Below are 22,820 nucleotides of genomic sequence, written 5' to 3'. Positions count from 1 at the left end.
AACACAAATATACCGAAAGCCATATTTGGTATACTAATATAGTACTACATTCACAATATTCTTTTAAATAAAAGCAAAACAGTGCGGTATTACTTTTAAATAATTCCAATTATTATACTACAAAAATGATAAAAGTATACCATTTATCAGATTTGGTATATTAATATTCTACGCTCAATATACTACAGAGTGGAAAATATATCAGATTATCAGCTAAAGCAATTATAACCCTAAGAATGTATGAATTTTTGACCTATACAAAAGTATTTCTTAAATAATCTCTAAAACTTTTAACTGATCGCAACCAAATTTTTAGGAATCATATTATTACATGTTGCAAAATTTGCTTAGTACTCGCTTTTGATATATTTTCGGGACAGACAGACAAGCATGGCTATAACGTCTCGGCGGTTGACGCTGCCAGAATATATATTCTTTATTAGGTCGAAAATGCCTCCTTCTGCCTCTTCAATACATTTCCTGGATACACAAAGTTATACTACCCTTCTACCCTATAGATAGCGGGTATAAAAATGCTGCGAGTACTCGCACTCGAACTCGCACTCGTATTTGTATCTCTGTTAGCTGTATTCTGTTGCTGTTGCTTCGTTTTGGCCTTCTTCTATTAGCTGTCGGCCTTTTGTAACTTGTCCGAAATCATTTGGGCTATTTAACTTTTAAGACTAATTAATTACGAAACGACGAAATGAGCAATGTCTGTGTGCAGCACAGCAGCTGCCAACTGATATAGATATAGAGGTAGAAATAGCGAAGCGCAGAGAGGTAGAGAAAGGGAAAGAGACAGTAGTAGACTGCGGCCTAGGCTTTAGTATTAGGTAGCGTAGAGAAGCGTAGAAAAATACAACGAGTAATTTTCCATTTTCTTGAATGCTTTCCGCTTTGCCGTTGTTCTTGTTGCTTTCGGTTTTTAATTACTTGGCCTGGCCAAGTCAAGTGGCCAAAAACCCTGACGTCCGTGTCGATGCTGCTGCACTCACTTCTGCGCGGTTGAAAGTTAAGCCTGTCGAAGCAGCTGCTTGTGAGGCCGGCAGGCAGGCCAGACCAAGGCAGAAGGCAGTCAAGCCATTTCTAAATCTGCCACCTTCTCCTCTCCATCTCTTTCTCCTCCTCCCACATACACACAACCTTTTTGCCGCAACACTTCTGCCACTCCATTAGCAACACCATCAGCATGACCATCAGCTAGCGCCTCGCATGTAATTGACGCCATCGTCGTCGACGTCGTTCTCTGTGAGAATTTTCTTTCCCTCTTTCCCATACGTCCGACTGAGTTCATGAACCTTGACTTGGCCAGCTTCAACACAGCGTTGGCCAGCATTAAATGTGGCCCGCAGCTCGTTAAAGTTTTTAGGATGCGCGCGTCTTTGTGTGAGTGATTTTAAGTGGCAGCCACTGGAAATCGGTAGCCAACAAAACATTTATGCTTACTTAAGTGGCCATAAACAATTTTGTATCCGTATCCCATGCAAGCATCATGCATGTGCTCGGGTTCGGATTCTGATACGGATTCGGATTCGAGTTTTATGCCAATTCTCAGAGCTAAAAACTGACAATTAAACACAATTCATGTGATTCGTTGCTCTATTGTCTTGAGAACATTTTTCTTTTTGTTTTTATTTCTTCTTAAATAAAATTTACGTACGAATTAATGAGCGATTCAGTTGTTGATGGCTCAGTAAAGATTCTAAACATGAAAATGTCATTTGAAACAGAAGCGAAAGTAATTCAGCTTAAAGTATAAACTTAAACAAATACTTTTCAAAACTTTAAATTGAAATCTTAATCAAAATAGTTAGAGCTTAAGTTCTATGAATTAGTGTTTAGTAAAAGAATTAAATTGAAAATGTAATATTCAACTTTATTTAGAATTACTCTTAAAACCTTAAATTTTAACATCAATGAAAATAGTTAGAGCTTTAGTTCTGTGAATTAGTTTTTAGTAAAAAAAAAGTGATTTAATTTGCAATATGATACAAAACGTTTTTGGAAATACTCTAAAATTTTAAATATGCAATAGCTTTGAGTAAAATTCAATGGAAAATATAAAATAAGAAGTTTTTTAGAAACGCTTAAAGTCTATTAAAATAATAAATAAGTTTAAATAAAAGGGGAAAAAACAACATTTTTGGCTAAAAAAGTTAAACTAACAACATTAAATATTTATAGTATTATAAAATTCTCTGTATTTCGAGTTAAAGAAAACAAAACTTTTTTTTGCCATCATACCAAAATTAAGAAAACAATATAAAACTGTCATTAAAGCAAAGTTTGTTGTATTGCAGCTTCACTGTGCTTGACTTTTAATGCAGTTTAACTTGTTTCATTTCGATTTCGACTTATTTTAATCTCTCTCTTTCCCCTCGAACGCCTTCTAAATACATTTCTATTTTCGATTTAATGGCATTGTTTTCGCCTCTGTATTTATTTTTATGAAAGTATTTTTGTTTTTCTCTCTTTTCGTTTTGATAATTTTGTGATTAATTTATATGGCAGTGTTTTTGTTTGTTGTTGCTGTTGCTGTTGTTAATTAACAACAACGCTACGCAAGCGCGCAAACACGTCAATTGCCTGATTGAGAAATTGAGCCATTCAACTTGAACTCGGCTATTAGGCAAACGAGATTTTTGCGTCAAGTTGTTGAGGTTTGCTTTTGCTGCTGCCCAGTCAACTGCCATAAGCCAAAGAGCTAACGCTGTTGCTCTAGCTGTTGCTTTTGGTTTTTGGCTGCAGTCTTGGCCATCACTCAATTAACAGTTGCAGGCAAAGCTTAGCGGCCAAAACGAAAGCAGAGGAGGAGGTGAGGCGGGTCGCTGGTGGCACGAGGCAATGAACGACGCCACCGCCAACGTAATTGCTCTGGCGACGACGACGACGACGACGACGAAAACTTGCCCAAAAAGCAAAGCCAACTGACCGCTCGCTCCCGCATCTTTCTATAGCTTCTGCCTCTCTTTCCGTCTTTCTCACTCAACTCCTGCTGCTCACACACATAATTGCACAAAATGGCGGCGATTAGCGTTTAATCAATTTGCCAGCAGTCGATGTGGTTGTTGCTGATGTTGCTGTTGTTTTATATTCTTGCGCGCAATCGTAAACTGGCACAAGGTCTGGTTTATACTGCCGTTGCATGCCCGGCCCGAATGTATCTGTCAGATACAGATACAAATAAGATGTATGGCAGCACAGTGCCAGCGCAGTACGCATTCGTATCTGAATTCGAATTCACGTTATTTGGCCAAGACGCAAAGCGGATCAGTCGCCTTAATGAAAAATGCGTTGACCGGCGGCGTCGGCTGGTTTTGAGTTTGACTCCGACTTCGAGTTCGAGTTCATCAACTGCAAAACTCAACCTTGTCTCGCCAGCCAACCAAACATGTTTCCCTGCTGTCCCCGCGGCAAATCCCCGCATGAAAGTTGTTATCGCTGTCACATTTCGACAGGCCTTGGGACCTTGGGCTACTACTGTTAGTCACAGCCACTTACTAGCTGACTAACTAACTAACTAACTGACCAAGTGTGGCGACTAGATTGCGACTAGGACAGAAGCCACAGAAGCTGCTCCCGTCTATCGGTCAGTAGCCCGTTACCTCGAAGTCGAGTCCTCCTCCTGCGTTTGTGGCCATTAAAAAATTGCGACATTTTTTATACACGATATTAAAAAGTACGTGTGTGCGTGTGTGTGTGGGGATTTTTATAGCATTCATTACTTTGAACGTTTCATCTCGTTTTCTCTTTCGCTTGATGTTTGCTTTTAATTATCAAATCATCACATGATCATTACCAAACTGACAAAAACGATAATGTTGACGACAACGATGATGGCGATGATGATGATGACGATGATGATGTTCATCGGTTTGCTGCTGACGAAGCGAAGCTTTAAGCGACGCTACGAGCATTTCCCTTCTGGCCATTTGTTGTTGAAAGTAATTAATTTTTACAATTAATATTTTTTATGTTCATACCCGCAAAAATTAAATTTACACAGAATTTTCTATACATACCCTGTGCGTGTTGAGCTGTGAAAAGGGTATATTGAAATTTTGTGACAATCTGAGAATTGATTAAAGTAATTCAAACAGTCGAGAGTGTTTGATAGTCGCCTCACCTGTCACATTGAGTTAATTTAATGGCAAATGCGAATTGCAATTACAATAAAAGGAATGTTGAGGGAATCAAATTATTAAAGCTGTTAAATTGCCGGAATTATTAGCATTATAATATTGTCTCCATTGTACTTTCTTTACTTCTCACTTTCATTTACTTTGACTATCACTTTGTTCAATGTTTTCTTCATTTCCCCGTCATTTGATGACTTTGGAGTTTTCCGTGCAATTGGCCACAGTTTGTGTAACAAAATTTGGCATCCTCTCTGCAGCAAACAATCTCTGCCTTTGCTATGCGCGTAATCAAATTGCATCCCTTTTACCCGACTATCGATGACTCGCAGCAGCAGTCAGAGAGCAGAAAGCAGAGAGCTCTATAAATCAGACAAGCAAATGCTTCATTGTTATCGTCAAAGCACAAAAAAGCAACAAAAAAAGGTAGAAAAGAAAAACGAAATTCAGTTTTTAGCCTGAGACGTGGAGCCTTTCACCTTTCAAATTCAATTAACTGCAAAGCAAATGGCAAAGCCAATCACCAAAATTCGTAAAACGAATTGAAAAGCGTGGGATGCTGAGAGCTTGTTGTAGCCTGTTGTTGTCCCGATGTTGTTGTTGTTGTTGCTGTTGTTGTTGCTGCTGCTGCTACGCAAATATTTGCCATCAACATTTTTGTACGCTAATTTCCTTGGTAAATTTCGAGCTGACATCACGCGCGCAACGCATAAAGAGAGTGTGGTGGGAGAGAGCAGAGGTTCGATAGACATTTCAAAATAAAAAACCAAATTGTTGCAGTTGAGCTCACACACACACACACACAGCAGCAACAGCGAGTGAAAAATTTCGTCACATATTTTTGCGTAAATTGCCGGAAAATCGCAAATCATTGAAGATAAACATCGAAGTCAAGAAATGAACAGAAGCCGCCAAGCGGAGATGGATGCTGAACCAAATATCGAACAATGTTAAGCAAACACACACACACACACACACAGAGTCACACACACACACAGGCACACACAGTCACACAAATTTGGCAAGTTGTGTTTCCGCTTGCGCAAGAAATGGAGGGCAAAAAGAATTGTCGAAGGGCGAAGGCTGAAAAAAAAACAAAAAACACAAGCTGCCAGATCAAACAGACTGAGCAGACAAACAGACAGACAGAGACAGACAAAAGCGTCTGGCGGTTGGCGGCGGCTCAGTTTTGCGGTGTTGCCGCCTGTTGTCGAAGTCAATGATGCCAATAAGCGTTGGCGCTGTCAAGGGTAGAGAGCGAGTGAGTCAAAGAGTGAGTGAACGAGAGGGGAAAAGTGGAGCAGCGAAAAACTGCATGAATCGAATGCAGTGCAAAACGTTTTCGTTACGCTTGAATTGAAACTGCCGTGGGGCATGAGGAGTGAGTGAATGGGGCATGCAACAGTAAGTGGCATATACACACACACACACACACACACACACATATCCACCACAGACAGCAGACAGCAACAATCGTCGTCGTCGCCGTCGTCATCCACATTTCCGCAATCTCAGCGTCACAATTCGCTGGCTTTTCAGTGCATCTCTTTTTGGCCAGGCCAAAATCGTTTTCCTTTTTTTTTTTTTTGTGTTTGTTCGTCGTGGCTTTTTGATGCCTGTCAGTGTTGTCAGCATGTGGCATCATCTATACTATATATCCATACTACAAAAGTTATCTTTGCCCTGCCGATAGAGCTCTCTTAAGTTTGCATACTTAAAATTGTCTAAAATCAGCAATTGCGCGCTTGCTGCGTGATTTTTCTGCAGATTTTCCTTTAGCGATTTACCAGATTTTTACTCTGTTGATTTGTTGCCTTTCGTTTACTCTCTGCATTTTACTTTGCTTTGCCTTTTCCTTTGCTTTTTTCTGTGCCTTTATATCTACCTAATCAAATTTGCAAATTATTTGGCAAGCTGCGGCGCTTTAGTTGCAGCTACAGATTGGGTTTGGTTTTTGGTCTCGGTCGAAGGCGCAGCTCGGATTTTAATTTGTATTTAGACGCAGCTGCTTAGCAAAAATCTTCAGCTGCCAGATGCCATCGTTGTTGTTGTTGTTTTTGTTGCTATTTTCCAGCTGACTTCACTTGAGTTGAGCTTCTAAGCAGCCGAAGCAACGGCTGAAGCGTCGTCGGCGGCTGCTTCTTTAGTTGTTGGCCATAAAATTGAATTTAGTTTGATTGCATTTGATTGTGGCTTATCAGATAGCGAGACATAACAACGATTTATGCTTCGTTAACTTTTTAGTCCGCACACACACACACACAGACACACACAGAAACACTTTAGACAGCTGACAGTTGAAATGCTGAGGCATTTGCATAATGCGGCTCAGTTGAATTTAATTTTGTTTTAATTAAGTTTTTGCACAAACTTGCAGCAAATCTTGTGTGCAAGGGAAAATGCTCCTAAGTCGCATAAATCGTGGCGGCCTTGCTGAGGCCCTCAGACTCATGGTTTCATGGCTTCAGCTGCAGCTTGGATGATGACTGTTAGTGCACAAGTAGGCGCAAGTCGACGCTTTTGGCCATTAGTGAGGCTGCAGTTAGAAAACTCTCACTTTGGCTGCCGTCTATTAATGATAATTCACACGTCTCAGCCTCAAGTGCTTTATGTGTGTGTGTGTGTGTGCGAGTGAAAATTATGCCGCGTTAATTGCAGCTGTTTTCAAGGTAAAGTCATTTGCCAGTTCCTTTGCCAGTCGAGGCGTAAAACTTTGCCGACCACTTTGCCACCTCAGTCAGAGCGAGAGAGTATTTTGTATCTTGTGAGTCTGGCCGTGACATGTAGTTGTTGTTGTTGTTGCACAGATACAGATACAATCGAGATGTTGTTCAAGTCAAATAAACGAAGTATTTTCGCACAGCTCGTTGCACAATTAAAACCTGTCAAAATTGTGCTTTCCTAGCGCCCATTGTATTTCCCCCATCATTTGATATATCAAATGCCTTTTGATTGTCGTCGCTCTTTTGCACAATTCAGCACCAATTTTAAAATCATTTTCACACACGAATGCATTTCGCAATTCACATTTCACAACATTTCGGGCCCGGAAATGTTTTTGGCCCAAAAGAAGAAATCGCACCCGCAGTAGGCAGCCAAGCGATAATGAACGCTGCCGTTGGGCGTGAAATCAAGCAGCGTTTGTTTATCTATTTACAACACAACAACAACAAATTCAGAGAGAAAGAGAAATATGTATTTATTTATATTATAAAATAATTGTTTGCGTGTGCAGCCAAATTTCATGTAAAAGATTACAGATTCGCACCATAAACGTGGCTAACAATGGCAACTGAAAAAAAAAAACAATCTTTTACTATCATAATAAATGCAACGCAAACGCAATGCAACGCATCGAATGCCAATGCAGCAAATACTGATGATATATCATTTCATTTTATATTTATTACAGTTAAACACCATCACTTACAACACATCTCGGAAACTGCAAATAACTACATCAAACCGAAACGCAGCTAGCCGAAAATCTCGAGGGGTAAGTAAAAATCGCCATAAGCTCACGTAATGTTTCCCGTATGTTGCTCCATTGCTAGACGAACGTTTAAGTGCATTAACAGCTAATTATAGTACAGATATGATTATAGCAAAGCATGGCTAACAACAACTCTGCCCACACACACAATGAGCAACAGCATTAGTTTAACACTTCATTAGCAGGTGTGTTCACTTCGACTAATGATACTTTCAGCTATTTGCAAGCAATCGCAAATTCGTTCACTTATCTAAAATTTGTTCATTACCTTAGTTAAGAAATGATTGCTGGATCTCGAGTACATTTATCAAACATCATAAAAAGTCGATTGCAAATTTTGGCATTGTTTGGGAATTTAAGCGATTTATATCTTGCAATTAACTTGAATTTTCAACGGATGGTAAATTTATATGTGAAACAAATTACTACTACTATTAAAGTATATATAATATTAAAGTATTACAAACTTTATTTTTAAAAGACAGCACATTCAAATGGTATGTTTTAATATAAAATAACAAAATTCAAGCAACTTATTTTGACGAAATTGAAAATAATTTTATTAATTTCATTTCATAGGTTGATTTTTTGATACCGGTTGATAAAGTCTAAGAGGTCATCGTATAAATGGATTTGTTGTTGAATTTCGATTTTTAATATATACTTAAAATCTGCATAGATGCATTTTTTCATAATTAATCTTTATGAATATCAATTCTAAAGAAAATGATTTTACGCAATTTCTAGCAATCATTTTGTTTTTTTATTTATATCGCCAAAAAAAACATAAACAACTAATTTAAAATTTTGATATAGACAATTATAGCCGTAGTATTTATAATTCATAAGAATTTAATTGCGATCGGATAAAAATTTTTAAATTATTTAAGAAATACTTCTCTGGGGTAAATTACGCCTAGTGCAATCGGGTTTAAGCTGCTTTGGCTTCATCGATACTTCGGTATATTTTTTTTGTATTTTTGCGGCATTTTATTTGGTATAATTTAAGTATTTTTTGCATAACTCACCTGGAAAACATTTCAAATGTCAATGAAGTGCAGTAAAGTTTGTCATGTTTGTCACGTTATGGTCAAAGTCAGAGATGAAGAGAACGAAATTGTACTAACTATGATATGAATGATAATTAACGCTTAAAAAGTTCTTTGTAAAGTGTACTGGTCGAGGAAGGGGGAAGAAGAGCGGTGAATGGTAAAGCGTCAAGCGCAGACCGCAAGGCCAATCAAAGCGTCATTGAAACGGAAACGGAAACTGCAAGTCAAATGGAAGTCGGCCACAGGAAATGAAGCGCACAAGTGGCCATCGTGCGCTTGGCAAAGAGACCGCGATGCGACCGCAAATTAACGTCAAAGGCCGCGAATGTCTCTCTGTCTCTTTCTGGTTCTTTCAAAGATTTCTCATAGCATGCCCCGAAATTCTGATGAATTATTAAATATGAGCAATGGTTAAAAAAAAAAACGGCAAAGATGTTTTGCTTGATGAAGCAACCAAGATGGTCGTCGTCGTCATGGTCGTTGTTATTGCAGCTGCATCATCGGGAGTCAGAGCAGCTTGTGGGCTGCTTGAATGAGCGCTCAAATGAACACCGCAATGAATGTGCACCGCATGACAAATACGTAAAGTTTCTTTTGAAATTAAGCAGCATTTGCTGCCAATTCTTAACTACATCAGCGACAAACTTTGTCCTCGTTGTCGTTCTCGTTGTCGTTGTCGTTGCTGTGTCTCGTTCTCAACGAGTTTTTCCTTCGTTGCTTCTCTGTGTGTGTGTTTTTTTTTGGCTTCACTTGCAGCGAGTTTTTCCCTCACAGCTTGCAGCTATACGAGTCCGTCTTTTACTTCTGCAGCTCTCTCAGCTCTCAGCTCTTAGCTCTTAGCTCTGAGCCGAGGGCCAAGCCTGGCGCTTGCTCATTTCAAACTTTTGACACAGAAACTAATTTTGGCAAGCGAGTGCTACCAACCGAGCAGCCAAACCAGCCAGCCAGCCAGCCAGCAGCTACCAGCTCCAGGAGCCAAAACTTGTTGTATTCCTTTTTGTTGTCGAGGAAAGGGGAAAGGGAATGAGATGAGGTTTTGCCGGCTTCTCTGTGCATTTAGTGGCTTTTCATTCTTTTGCTGATTGCAATATTTCATTGCCTTTGCGGTTCGTGTGTTGCATACTTTCAAGCGTCGCTGAGGTTTGCCTTAATTAATTGCCTCCCTCGACTGCCTCCTGACTGCTGCCATCTTTGCCAAACTTCCATTTCCATTACCATTCCCATTACGATTCTCAGTCTTCAAAAAACAAAAAATGGCGCCCCTCTTTTTTGTCGCCCGTTCAGCAGCTGCATTTTTCGCATGCAGCTTGCATTTTAAAGAGCTTTGGCATCGAATGGCACTTTAATTGCCATTTGATTTGATTTACGCCCATCCATCCGCCATCCTCACTCTCTTATCCCCCAATCAGAGTTTCGCTCCCGATAGCAATTAACGCATCTCTCAGCTCTCAGCGCGGGGAAATCACTCTCGATTCTCAACTCTCGGATTCTCTCCAGGGCAGCAGCAGTGGCAACAACATTGTATCTCAGCTGTCAAATCAACTTGTCTCTCTGCATATCAAATTTCTTGATTTACGGCATTTTGATTATGCGATAAGTGTGTGTTGCCTGCCCTACGAGTATCGAGAGCTGCTGCTTTGTTCTGTTATGTTGTGGTCAGCAGTTCAGGGTCGTGATGGCTAATTGAAATTGACAGCTGAGCAAAGAGTTGGGCTTTTCAGTTGTCGTGAAGTTACTAAAGAGTATCATTCAATATGAAATACGAGCTGATCGGATTGCAAGCAAAACAAATCACTGAACTTTGAGTTTAGCAATAAATAACAATAAACAACAATCGAATGTTTACACTCTAGCAAATTTTATATTTTTGTTTTCCTCTTTTTCTCTTTTTTGTTGGCTTAACTTTTTAAACTCTCGAAAAGATGCAATACAAATATCTAAGCTCAAAATGTTTTAATTTCATTCTGGCAATCTTCAAAGCAAACTGAAAATCTTCTTCACTGCAAATTAAGCCATTAAATGAGGCCAAATGGCAACAGCAAGGAATATACGTACTACAAACGAATACGAATATGAGTATGAGTTGAATGTTGAATGTTTGCATTCATATTTCGCCCAGACAAGCTGATGCTGCTGCATTGGGTGGCATGCAGCCAGTTTTGTGCAGTTAACTGCCATCATTTCCCCTATCTCTCTTCCTCTGCTTCTCTCTATCTCTTCTCGAACTTAAACGCAAACTGCATATGGCGTGTGAGTGTGTTGAAAGCAATTAATGAAAATTTTATTGTGCTGTCGATGAGTTTTGTAAGTGAAAATTATTGGGAAATGCTGCAACGTAGGACGTTGACCAAAATGAGCAAAATTTCCACAAAATTACAACAATAAAACTTGGCAATTGAATTGCGTATCATTCAAAGTCAATTAACTCGTAATAAAGAAAATAATTTACAAATAAAATGCAATACTTAATAATGTATTTTACAACAAAATATCTAGTGCAATTTATTTGTAAGCTTTGCTTCACTGTGGCAACTAGGAAGTGGAATGGGGAAAAAACAAGTAAGGCAGCTGTAGTCGAGTGAGTTTGACTATGTGATACCCGCTACCCATTTAGAATAAACGCAAGACAGTGGTACATTATCAATAAAAATATACTAAATAAATATAGTGAAAAATACTAATATATACTATTGACTATATTTGGTTATCAATATAACGATGTGTCATAACTAATAGTCTTTGGTATATTTTGAAAGTAATTTACTAAAAGAATATACTGGAAAATACTTAAATATATTAAAGCCTATATTTGGTATATCGATAAATAAATATAATTTTTAGTATATTTTAGTTTTTAGTATATTAACTTAGTATATTACATTACAAAGTATACTAAAGAAAGATTAAAACAACTTGATCTGTATGAAGAAGTTAGAAGTGAAGCCTAGGTTCATACATAGTGCACGAAGTTATAATACCCTATTTGTAGCGGGTATAAAAATTAAATGCTACTCTACATGGCTAAATTTCCCTCATGCTCTTAATAATGCAAATGGAAAATTGCAATGAAAATGTGAGTGCGCATAAAGATGATGCACACAGACACAGAGAGAAGAGCGTGAGAAATGGAAATGCCAAGATTCCACTGACTGTGTGTTAACTGTGTGTGGATGGACAAGGCAAATGAAGCAATGGGCTAAAGAGCTGATTTCATTTCGTTTTCAATTCAAACTTACTTTGCTTTTTTTTTTATTTGAATGCCGACTGTGCAGCAGGCAGCAGCATTTTGTTGCAATTGCTTTTGCTTTTCTTTCGCGATAAAATTTCTGCAATTACCGACGCGACGAAGGCGTCAGAGAGTCAGAGTCAGAGTCGGACACAGCACCAGAGCAGCGGGAATTACATTTTCAATATTTTCAGACAAAACTCCCTTTACTCCTTTACTTTTTCGCTCGCCTCCTGGCAACACAGCATCATCATTTTTTACTGTTTGCCCGGCGCGCCGTTTGTCCAGATTCTTGTGCTCTACATCTATAAATTTTTAACTACAAACTCTCTTGAATGCAATTACTTTTCAATTTTTTTATTCCATCTTGTTGTTGCAGTCTCAGTTACAGCTGTGTGTCGATGTGTGTGTGTGTGTGTGTGAAGTTGAACGCGAAAATAGCTTATCTCAACATTGAAGTTTGAAAAGTTGGCCATGCCGCGACTCGTCTCGTTTCGTTTCGTTTCGTTAGATTTAAAAAGCAAAAGTTTGCCATAATTTTTGCTGCTAGAGGTCTATCACTTTCTTCACTGCTCACTTTTGTGTGTGCGCACAAAAAAAGTAGCTTGAACTTTGTTTTATTTGATCAAGAAATTGACATGATTGTTTATGCAGAAAAAATGCCAACGAAAAGTTGCTTTAAAATATTCGCGACACTTTTGCATTCATCTCTTTGTTCCTTGACAAGCCAGTTATAAAAGTTTATCTTCTGATTTTAAGCACTGAAAACACTGAAAACTAGCTGTGTCATATTCCATGGCTATAACAAAAAATACACATAAATCTCGCACAAGGATTACAGAGCTAAGCATAAAAAGTCATATTTCTTTTTGATTATATGTAGTACGTAAGAATTAAATTTACTGTCAATTTCATGGCCAAAAATAATATGACACTCGACTCTCGTTGGCGTCTGCTCGCTGCGCTGATCATTAATGAAAATCTTCGCGAAAATTGTGCAGCTGTTGCTGCTTGAGTAGCTCGTTAATCCGAGCTGTTTGTGTGTTACCCTTTGAGCCGTTTGATCCGCATCCTTTAGGACATGCAGCGGCTTGCAGCTTACAGCTTACAGCTGCTTGGGAAAATACTTGCATGATGATAGTTAATCTTTTTATAGGCCAAACTGCTTTTCCTATACTTTTTTGCTGGCAGATTGCCCTTGAAAGGCGCCTCGTATTAGAGCTGGCCGGATTAGTGAACGGATTAAGAATGAACATGTTTGCAAAATACGAAAACTTTATGACGGCAAGCCAGATTAAGAATGAATTGTTTTTTATTGCGGCACAAGTCAAAACGCTAGACACTCGAGACAGGTAGAGGTCGAAGGATTAGTGAAGGACTTTAGGTAGGCGCAGGTAGCCAGGTAAGTGGGTGGCGATTCGCATAAAAGGACTTGCCACAGACAGTTGCAGCATCAAACGCAAAGCAAGCATCGAGGTGTCAACATCGAGCAACACTCTGCAGAAGAAGTTCTAAAACTTACAACTTAATCGAAAGCAATCACTACGAGAATCCATCGAAATCGCAACATGTCACGCTATCAGCAACTTGTTAACGAATCCAGCAGCAGCAGCAGCAACCACTGCGCTGGCAACCAAGCACAGCCAAAGGAGCAACAACAGCCACAACAACAACAGCAGCAGCCACCAGCACCCAGTGTTGGCTATCATCTGTATTTGTATCGGGAGCAACTGGCTCGTCGCAAAGTGGAATACATTCGACTGTCGAAAGCCAAGTACTTCATTACCGAAACACTCTTAGAGAAAACGGTTCGCAATCTGAAGGGTTGCAGCCTCGATGAGCTGAAGACTGTGAACAATCAGATTGTGTTCAAGCACAAGCTGCGCCATCAGATTACCAGACTGCGCAAGCTACAATCGCTGGGAATTCGCAATGCCAGTCCAAACATGGAGAGCACAGAACTCTGAAGTAAAGCGATGACAAGACTGTAAATAGAAAAATTTAAAAAAATTTAAAATTTGTAAAATAATTTAGTTTAGTTTTAGTTAAATATTGTGATTAATAAATATTGTGAATAAATAAATAATATCTCCTAAACATTTGACTTTTTTTGTATTTATTATTTGGTTTAAAAATATGTAGAAAACAACAAATTAATTACATGTATCTCTTACATATTTGATTTGTTTTCTGCTTCAATTAAACTGACAACTTTGGGCATTTAATATTTGTAAAATGAACTTTGTTTTGGCAAGACTGTAAATAGAAGGCTTCATTTATAATTTGTAAAATAAACTAGTTTAGATTTAGTTAAATATTATGCTTAATAAATATTGTGAAAAACTAAATAATATCTGATAAATATTTGGCTTTTTTGTATTTATTATTCAGTTTAGAAAAATTCATAAAACAATATAGATTAGTTTAGATTGTGCTTAATAAATAAATAATATCTCTTACATATTTGATTTGTTTTCTGCCTCAATTAAACTGACAACATTGGTTATGTTTGTGTGTGCCTCAGCAATACGCAGCAACAACCTCAAACTATTCAACCTCAACCTCAGTGTGGGCATTTGTGGCGGCGACTAATTGAGTTCTCTAACATTTTGACATGTGTCACATGAAAGTCGCAAAACTGTCAAGAAATGTCAAGTGAACTTCGCCTCGCCCTTTCTCTCTCTCTCTCTCACAGTCTCTGCTTCGTGTGGCACTTAATTGATGCACATTGGTCGACTGTGTTTAAGTGTATGCACATTTATTGCTACCCAACTCGCTGTTTTGCCTGCTTGATGTCTGCAATTTGCTGGATGACTTTTGCAAAGAAAAATATCACCGTGTTGTAAAAATATATAACAACAATAAAGCGGCAAGTAAGCAAGAAAAAAAAAAGAGAAAGAGTGTGATAAAAATATGAAAAATTACTTGCCACATAGCCGCATAGTGGGCGCGGCGCATATGCTTGCCGTCGCGTTTAATTGCACATCATTTTCACAAAGTGCTTTACGCTTAACTTAACAACCAACATAATTATTTGCACTCCAACAATATTAATAAATACCTGACCCAGTCAACAACTATCGAGGGTTAAGGTGTACAGCTAAGAGATACCCTGTAGACGAGTTTTGGTGACTTTAAGTTGGTGTTGAAGTTAGCTTTTAAAGTGTAGAAATAAATACAATACAAACAAATTTAATAAAATATTTGATCGAATAACTTATGAGCTCTCCCTTTTCATCATACATTTTTGTAATGATCTCAGCCATAAAATACCCTGTATACAAGTTTAGTTTGAAGTTAAACTTGAAGTTAGAATTCCCTAATAATATTTAAATAAAATATTTTACTCACAATACATTTCATCTACCCCTTTCTTGTAGCACTTTGCTGTAATGGTTACGAGGTATGAAAATTATAAATAAATGTGGCATAATAAATAAATGTGTTGTGCACACACACACACACAGTTAAACACAAAACACATACGCGCATAATATGGGGACAGTAAGTCAATTTTATTATTGAAATTGCCAGCGACACAAAGTTCAAACAATAACTGGCTGACATACAAATGAGAGTGTGAGTGTGTGTGTGTAGTTGCATATTAATTGTTTCAACGCGCGCAAACGCATACACACACTCTCACACACTCGCAATTGTCGTTACATATGTTGGCAATTTGCAAAGCACTCAAAAGTATGCTATGAAAAATGTTGTTGCTGCTGCACACACAATTTTCCACACAATCAATTTTCTTGCTTGATAACTATGTATGTATGTGTATGTGTATGTGTGTGTGTGTGTATGTATAATTTCAAACAAAATTTATTTATTTATGCAGCCTGCATATTGCCCTCGGCTTAATCGCCCAAACTTCCTGCAAGTCCATTATGCTGCAAGTGTTGCTCTGCCTTTTTTTTGTGCTACAAAGAGCGAGAGCGAGGCAGACTTATTGCTTATATGGTTGATGTAACTTGGTTTGCAAGTTGCAAGTTTAAAGAGACATCTGCGCCCTAGCTTAAGAGTCGATTAGTGCGCTTCATTATGAACATCATTTTCATTATGTTTATTACAAGGCAGCCGCTTGCAATCTTCAACTCCAGCTTCAGCTTCCAACTCCACCCACTTGCTTATGCGCTCGGTTTCAAGTTAATGCAATAAATAAAATTTCAACTGCACCACCGGGCATGTTTAGCCGCATGAAAAGCGACAGTAAGCCGCTCTCCCTCTCTCTCCCCCTTCCTGCTCTTGGCCTGTATAAGAAGTTGCCTGTTTATCTTAGCCGAGCTTCTGTTCCTGCTGCTGTTGCTGCTGCCTTTTGTTTGTGCTGCCTGTTTTGTTCTGGCCTCTGCTGTCCTGCTGCCTGGTTGTTTTCTTTCAAAAAACTTGTGACCCCCTCCGTCCTGTTTGGTTAGCGCAGTTGCTTAGGTTGGTTGCCTGGTTGCTTGGCCGACTGCTCTAATGAGTTTACAAAAAGTTTTGCTTTAACAAATGCGCCGGGCGTTCGTTCGGTCGTTCGTTCGTTGGTTGGGTCCAAGTTGTTGGCCAACAACTGCTGGCTGGCTAGCTGGCTGGCTGGCCCAGCATGTTATACAAATTGCAGCTTCTACACGTTCCTGGCAGAGTTCCTCCCTTTTGCACCCAGTTGAGACTAAAGCAAAACTGTCATCAACGTGTCTTGTGCTGTCTCTGCTGGGCTCAACGTGTGCCCAGTGTTTGTGCTAGCCCCCCTCGACTGTCATTTATTTGTTTAACCATCCTTGTTTCCCAGGTAAGTCTTAAACCCAGACTCAGTCTCAGTCTCAGTGTCTCCCTCGCTCAGTTACTGTAAGCGAAAGTTTTCACATTTATGTGCAGTCAGAATATGCATTTTAATTAGTTTAGTGCCAAGTTGCTGTTGCTGTGCCTTGCTTTGCCTTGCCTTAGACATGCTCTAATGCCGGGGCATGGCAGACTGTCGCAGACTCTGGTTAATTGCACAAATTTAATGGCCGATGTTGAAAGTAGTTGTTGCTGCATTTGTCACTGCACTTTAATGTGAGAATGTATGGGTGTGTGTGTGTTGGCAAAGTTTTGCATGCCTACGAGCAGCACCCGCAAAACTTGTTAACATTTCACAAAACAGCAAATTCAATTAGTCGGCATACACATTTCTCTCTTCCTCTCTCTGCAATTTAGTAAATCACTTAAAGTTGCTGCTCTTGTTGCCGTTTTGTTTGCTCTAGTTTCTGCCTACTGTGATAAATCTATGTCACTTACTCGCAATTTACTTAACAATTTTCGGGCTTAGCGCATAAATTAATATGTCCAAACATAAATCTGTTAATTGTTTGCGTTTGCGCCAGGCTTGGCAGTTTAATGATGCAACACAAAAAACTCATTAGAAAATTCAATAAATTAATTTCAATACACTTACTCTATAAACTACATAGATAAAGTGTGAGCAGTGTTTTTGCTGCTCTTGCTCTCAACCCTGTCGTGTGTCAGTCGCTTTGCCACTTCATTTTCATCTGCAGTCAGTTGCTGCTGCAGCTCATCGTGTGTCCTTTGGCAGCAACCGCCAGCTATAGCAGCAGCAACAACTACTTGAACAGCTTCAATGTTGCACACGTCAGTGGCGGCACTTTAAGCAGCTGCTGCTGCTTCTGCTGCACATTTCACTTAACGTGTGCACATGGAATTATAGACCCAACGCGCTCCGCTTCACTCTTTTAGTATCCTTCTGCTGCTTATTTTTGTTGCCATATATCCCTTGCCAACTACTTAGTTACTTACTTAGCCTGAGCCCGTGCTTAGCTGCCTGCGAATTGGGCGCTCCAAAGCGGTGATTATGTCGTCTCTCTGCATCTCTCCTTCATTCACTCGTCTCACACACACTCTCTTAGTATCTGGCTCGCTTGAGCAGCAATTTTTCTTGCTTGGCGCCAGTTGAATAAATTAAGATGTTTCGCTGGCAAGCAGCTAAATGAAATTGTTAATTTACAGAGATGCAGCAGCAGCAGCAACGACCGCGACGACGGTGCGTATACTTGATGTGTCTTTAGTTACCTAAGCGTCAGCTAACATCCATAGCTTAGCCTTGATCTCGCACACGGTATTTCTTTTTGCCTCCATTCCCTTCCCTTCCCTTCGTTGTGGTCTCTTGCTTGTTAGCTCATTAGTTTGCCTCCTGCTTTTTAAGCCGCTTATTTCATGAGACATGAGACACGAGGCTGCAACTGTAACCGCAACCACTTAGCCTTGGCTACCCTGCATATGCTCTGATGTCTCTTTTTCTCTCTTCAGTCCAATCTCTAATTGCATTTTAAATGCTTCAACTTGTGATACATATATTTTGGGTGGGTTTGAGGACTCTTGGCTGTTAATTGACAAATGATACGTTGCATTCGTATTAAACTTTAACCGGCAGCTAATTAAGTGAAGCTGCGTTTGTTAACTACTTTTTTATACGATCATCAATCTGCAACCAACAGCAACAGCAGCAGCTACAAGCAACTAAAACTTTTAGAACTTCGGAACAGTGCGCAAAGAGTCACGTGGAAAATATATATTGAAAAATGCAGTAGTAGTTTTTCCAGCTGGGCGAAAACTTACTTGCATTTCTTGTTTTCTTTTTCGCGACTCAACTAAAGTCGCTTTGCTACTTCTTCTGCTGCTGCCTTTGCCTAAACTGACGTAAATTTATAATGACAAATTGCATTTGGTGCAAAAGCAAGAAAGAATCGCTGGCCAAAAGGAAATGGCCAAGTTAGTTCGTCCCGAGTTTGGGGATGAGTTTGCAGCCAATTGAGCGTGAAAAATTATGATGCGCCAACGCGGTAGAGTTGAGAAAAAAAACAACGGCTTAAACTTTGGGAGCAGAAGACAATCACAGCGCTTAATTATAGGCTGAGTGTCATTTGGGTTTTGCTTAAGAAGTTGCACTCTCTCAGTGCATGAAGATGACAGGGTCAACAAAGGGGGAGGAGATGGAGTAGAAGAGTGCCTTAAATCCGCTTAAATGCAAATTTATACGTTATGCAAATAGGTTTCGCCGTTGCAAGCGATTACAGTTATAGGCAAGCAATTTAACAAGATTAAATACAATTAGTGTGCAACAAAAGCTCAACTCGAATACTTGACTGCAATTAGTCTAATTATACTACCATCTACATCAGTATTAAAATCACATCTCACATTACCCAAGAAGCTGACAACAGACGCTGCGATGAAACTTAAGTACAACTACTTTAAATCAAACAATATTATTTAGGCAAGGAATTGCAGTAATGGAAATTAAATACAAATACAAAAGGGATATATTAATTAAAGCTTAGTTCGAATTTCCCCTTTTTGCCTTATTGAATAGAGCTCTGTTTTGTAAGATAAATTTATAAATACATAATTAAGTTATTTATAGTTGAACCATGTATTCTAACAGTACACACAATATGTCTGAAAAATTACTATCAAGCAAGTATGAAAGTGCATTAATGAAAATGAAATACAAATAGTATAGGGAGCATTTAATTACACTTTACCTCAGATTACTTTTAGCTTTGTTATATTGAACTGGTTTTTATAAGGCAAAATATATAAATTAATGATTAAATTGTCTATAGTAGAATACCTTTTATTATTTAATTAAGTTCACAAGCTATAAAACAATAAATATATAAACTATAAAACAATTAACATAATTGAATTTGTAATTCAATATCTCTTTATTAAAAGTAATGTATTATTTTATCTGCTTCAAATCATTGAAATTAATATATTTCTTAAATTCACATAATTATATCTTATCAGTTCAAATTATTTTCACTTATTAGTATTAAAAGAATATATATCCAATATATCATTAGTCATTAAAAGCTTCTTTTATTTGAGTTGAATTCACACAATTGTATTCAAGCTGTTCAAATTAATTTGAATTATTAATTTATATTAAATGTAATTTCATTCAAAATGTAGTCGAACATTTCTGTTTATTTAAAATGAGCTTGCTTATCCTGTTGCCATTCAATTTGTTGAGTAAATGTCTCAGCTTGTGACACGTAGTCAACTCTTGGGGCAGACACTTACCTGTGCATTATTCAGTTAGCTTAACTGTTGTGCTCAACCTCTGCATTTTTGCGTTGTAATATATATTTAGAACAGCGCCCCTTGGCAACCTAGGACAACCACAATCCCCTGACCAGCAAAAGATACCAGAGAGAGCTCTGCTTGCAACCACAATATAAGGCAGATGCATGACCACAGCATCAGACAAAGTGGCTCAAATTTCACTCAAAACATTTTGTATGTCTCTTATTGTTGTTGTTGCTGTTGTCGGCTGGGTCATGGCAACATTTTTTCGCAAATAGGGCGCCACGCGATAAAGCAAAAAATGACACGTTTTTAATTTTACTTCACACCTACACAACAGCCAAGAACAACTAGCAACAACTTGTGGCAACAACAAGGAGCCATAGCAGCCATGTAATCAAAACTGCAAGAGCAACAGTCACAACAGAGAAAGGGACAGATAGAAAGGCAGAGAGAAAGGGAGACAGAGAGAGACAACTTGCAACTGGCAACAATGCCGTGGGTGCCAACTACGACAACAACGCAATGAAAGGCGAGCAAGAGAAAAATTAGATTTATCACGAGTGGTTGCCGGAAAAATTGTCAACATTTATCAACATTTTTCAACGCGCTGCGACGTGTTTGCCCAGCACATTGCAGGCACCTCAAGAAAAAGAACACCAAGCAATAGCAACAACAACAACCACAAGTAGAAGAGTGTTTTGCAATAACTAAGCAAAAGTATGCCAACGCCTTGGACAGGACCCAAATGCCCCAAAGTCCCGGAGATGGAGTTGTGCAGTCGTCGGAAGACGGCGACACAAAAAAAAAAAGCAAAAAGAACAAGTCCAAGTTTGCGGTGGAAAGATGGGAAAAATGCAAGTCGAAGGCGGTTGCGTTCAGCGCACTTTGATTAATATCCGAGAGCCTCAAGAGCCCAAAACAACTGTGGGTGCAACAACAGTAATGCAACACAACTCAACTGTAAGCTGGTTGCGCAGATTTTTGCTCTGGCCACAGACAAAGATAGCAACTACAACTATAGAGTGAGAGGGAGAACAAGTCGCTTGATTGTGAAAAGTGGTCACGATGACAACAGAAATTCACTCGCAAAAATGAAAACAAAGTTGAGCAGTGGCGGTCAAAAGGAACGCGTGCAGCTGGGCAACAACAATCAACGTTCTTCCTCCCTTCCTCCTACATTACTGGTTGCCACAGCAGCCAAAAACAAACAAGAAAGCTAGAATTGAGTGTGCTCGACTGTGAGGTACCCGCTACCAATTTTTAATAAAAGCAAAATAGTGCGGTATTATATAATATTTAAAATATAACTTAATAATATGCTGAAAGATATTTAAAGATACCGAGTGCTATATTTGGTATATTGGTATAATATTACATTCAAAAGAATGCGGTAGTATTGAAATTCCTATCTACTATACTGAAATAATACTAAAATACACTGAATGCCTTCTTTTACTATTACACTCAAAATATACCAGTACCAGTATGTATTCAGTATTATTCTTAAAACATACCTAACTATTATACTGAAATAACACTGAAATATACCGAATGTTATATTTGGTATGTCGATGTACTATTGCTTTATGGGATCCGATAGAACGTTTGCTGAAGTAACAAATTTATAATACCCTATGGGTAGCGGGTATAAAAATAAGTTTAACAGCGGGGCAGTTGAGTGTGGTTTATATTCTTTTGACTGGTTTATTTGATTTCGCATTTGAAGCGAAAGCAAGATACTAGTGGGGCACACTTTAGTCCACCGGAAGCAGGTCCTCTCTCATTCCGCAAGGGGCAGCTGGATAACGAAAATTGTAAAAAATTGCTTAGGATTTGTGTGGCGCTCTTCATGTCTATTAGGGGGCGCCAAATTGAGTTTTAACGTTGATTGGATTCAAGCCAGGCACGAGGCCAGACTAAGCACAAGGCTGCAATTAATTTGCGCGAGTCTGTTCCAATAAACCAAAAAGCCAAAAACACAGCGAAAGGCATCCGAACGCATTACGAACAGACAGATCAACAAAGAGGATATTCAACTCCGTCTGAAAGTCAGCAGACATTCTGATAGAGAATTAAAATGAAAGCGATGTCTGACTGAAAAAGCTAATTTACTAAACTTGTCTGCTATTGATGAATAGGTCAACTGACTTTAGAATTAGCTTAGAAAATTTTGTGGATAGTAAAGTTTAAGTAACTAGTAACTAGGAAATATGATTCTGATTAACGTATTTTCTAAGTTCTCAAATTCTTTTTAAAAAATTCCAAATATTAATATTAAAAATCTGTCATTAGTAGCTAATATTCAAAGAAATTGTTTTAGAGAAAACCCCTTTTGTAATTGATAATAGAAAGCATTGTGTGAGCCATGCTAATCTGAGCTATTCATCAGCGCTAAGCAGCCAAGGGTCGTCTCATTAAATCACTCCAAAAACGGCAGCTGCTTCCCAGCAGACCCAGAGCAGAGATCCCTCAGCTCCCCTCCATTCAGCCACCCTCTATGCTTATGCTGTGCTATGCCACACTTTCCACATATAATCGCATTTTCAACTTTTTCAATAATAAACTTTTCTAAACGGATTTCCCGCTGGACGTTGGCGCTTTAATAATTTTCTGTCACATTTTTTGTTGCAGACGGCAGCAGCAGCAACAGTTGATGAGCAGGCGGCAACAAAGGAGCTGAGCCGGAACAGGAACTTACCGTGCGATGCTATAGAAAACTACATCAAAGCCTTTAATTCAAATTGGGGATTATGAGCGCAACAGCAACAAGCAACACAGAAGCAACAACATCAGCAACTACTACTGAAAGGTATGTGAGAGGCCGTGAACTGAGAACTATT

The 22,820-nt window shown here is 38.8% G+C and overlaps 2 protein-coding genes across 3 annotated transcripts in view; both read left to right on the top strand.

The window, feature by feature from the left end:
- Nucleotides 1–22,820, top strand: part of LOC117572790 (zygotic gap protein knirps-like) — a 91,867-nt gene that overhangs the window by 67,426 nt on the left and 1,621 nt on the right. For both annotated transcript variants that reach the window (XM_052003888.1, XM_034255893.2), the window contains 2 exons: nucleotides 7,552–7,635; nucleotides 22,612–22,789. The gene's annotated coding sequence lies outside the window, so the exon portion shown is untranslated. The remainder of the gene's footprint in view (nucleotides 1–7,551; nucleotides 7,636–22,611; nucleotides 22,790–22,820) is intronic.
- Nucleotides 12,744–13,922, top strand: LOC117572791 (uncharacterized). The gene has a single exon (XM_034255894.2). It carries the CDS (start codon nucleotides 13,479–13,481, stop codon nucleotides 13,875–13,877), a length of 399 nt encoding a protein of 132 aa, XP_034111785.1. The 5' UTR covers nucleotides 12,744–13,478; the 3' UTR covers nucleotides 13,878–13,922.

This window comes from Drosophila albomicans, chromosome 3, assembly GCF_009650485.2.
Source record: "Drosophila albomicans strain 15112-1751.03 chromosome 3, ASM965048v2, whole genome shotgun sequence".
Lineage (NCBI taxonomy): Eukaryota > Metazoa > Arthropoda > Insecta > Diptera > Drosophilidae > Drosophila > Drosophila albomicans.
Note: the sequence above shows the minus strand (reverse complement) of the source record. Positions and strands in the feature narration are given on the sequence as shown.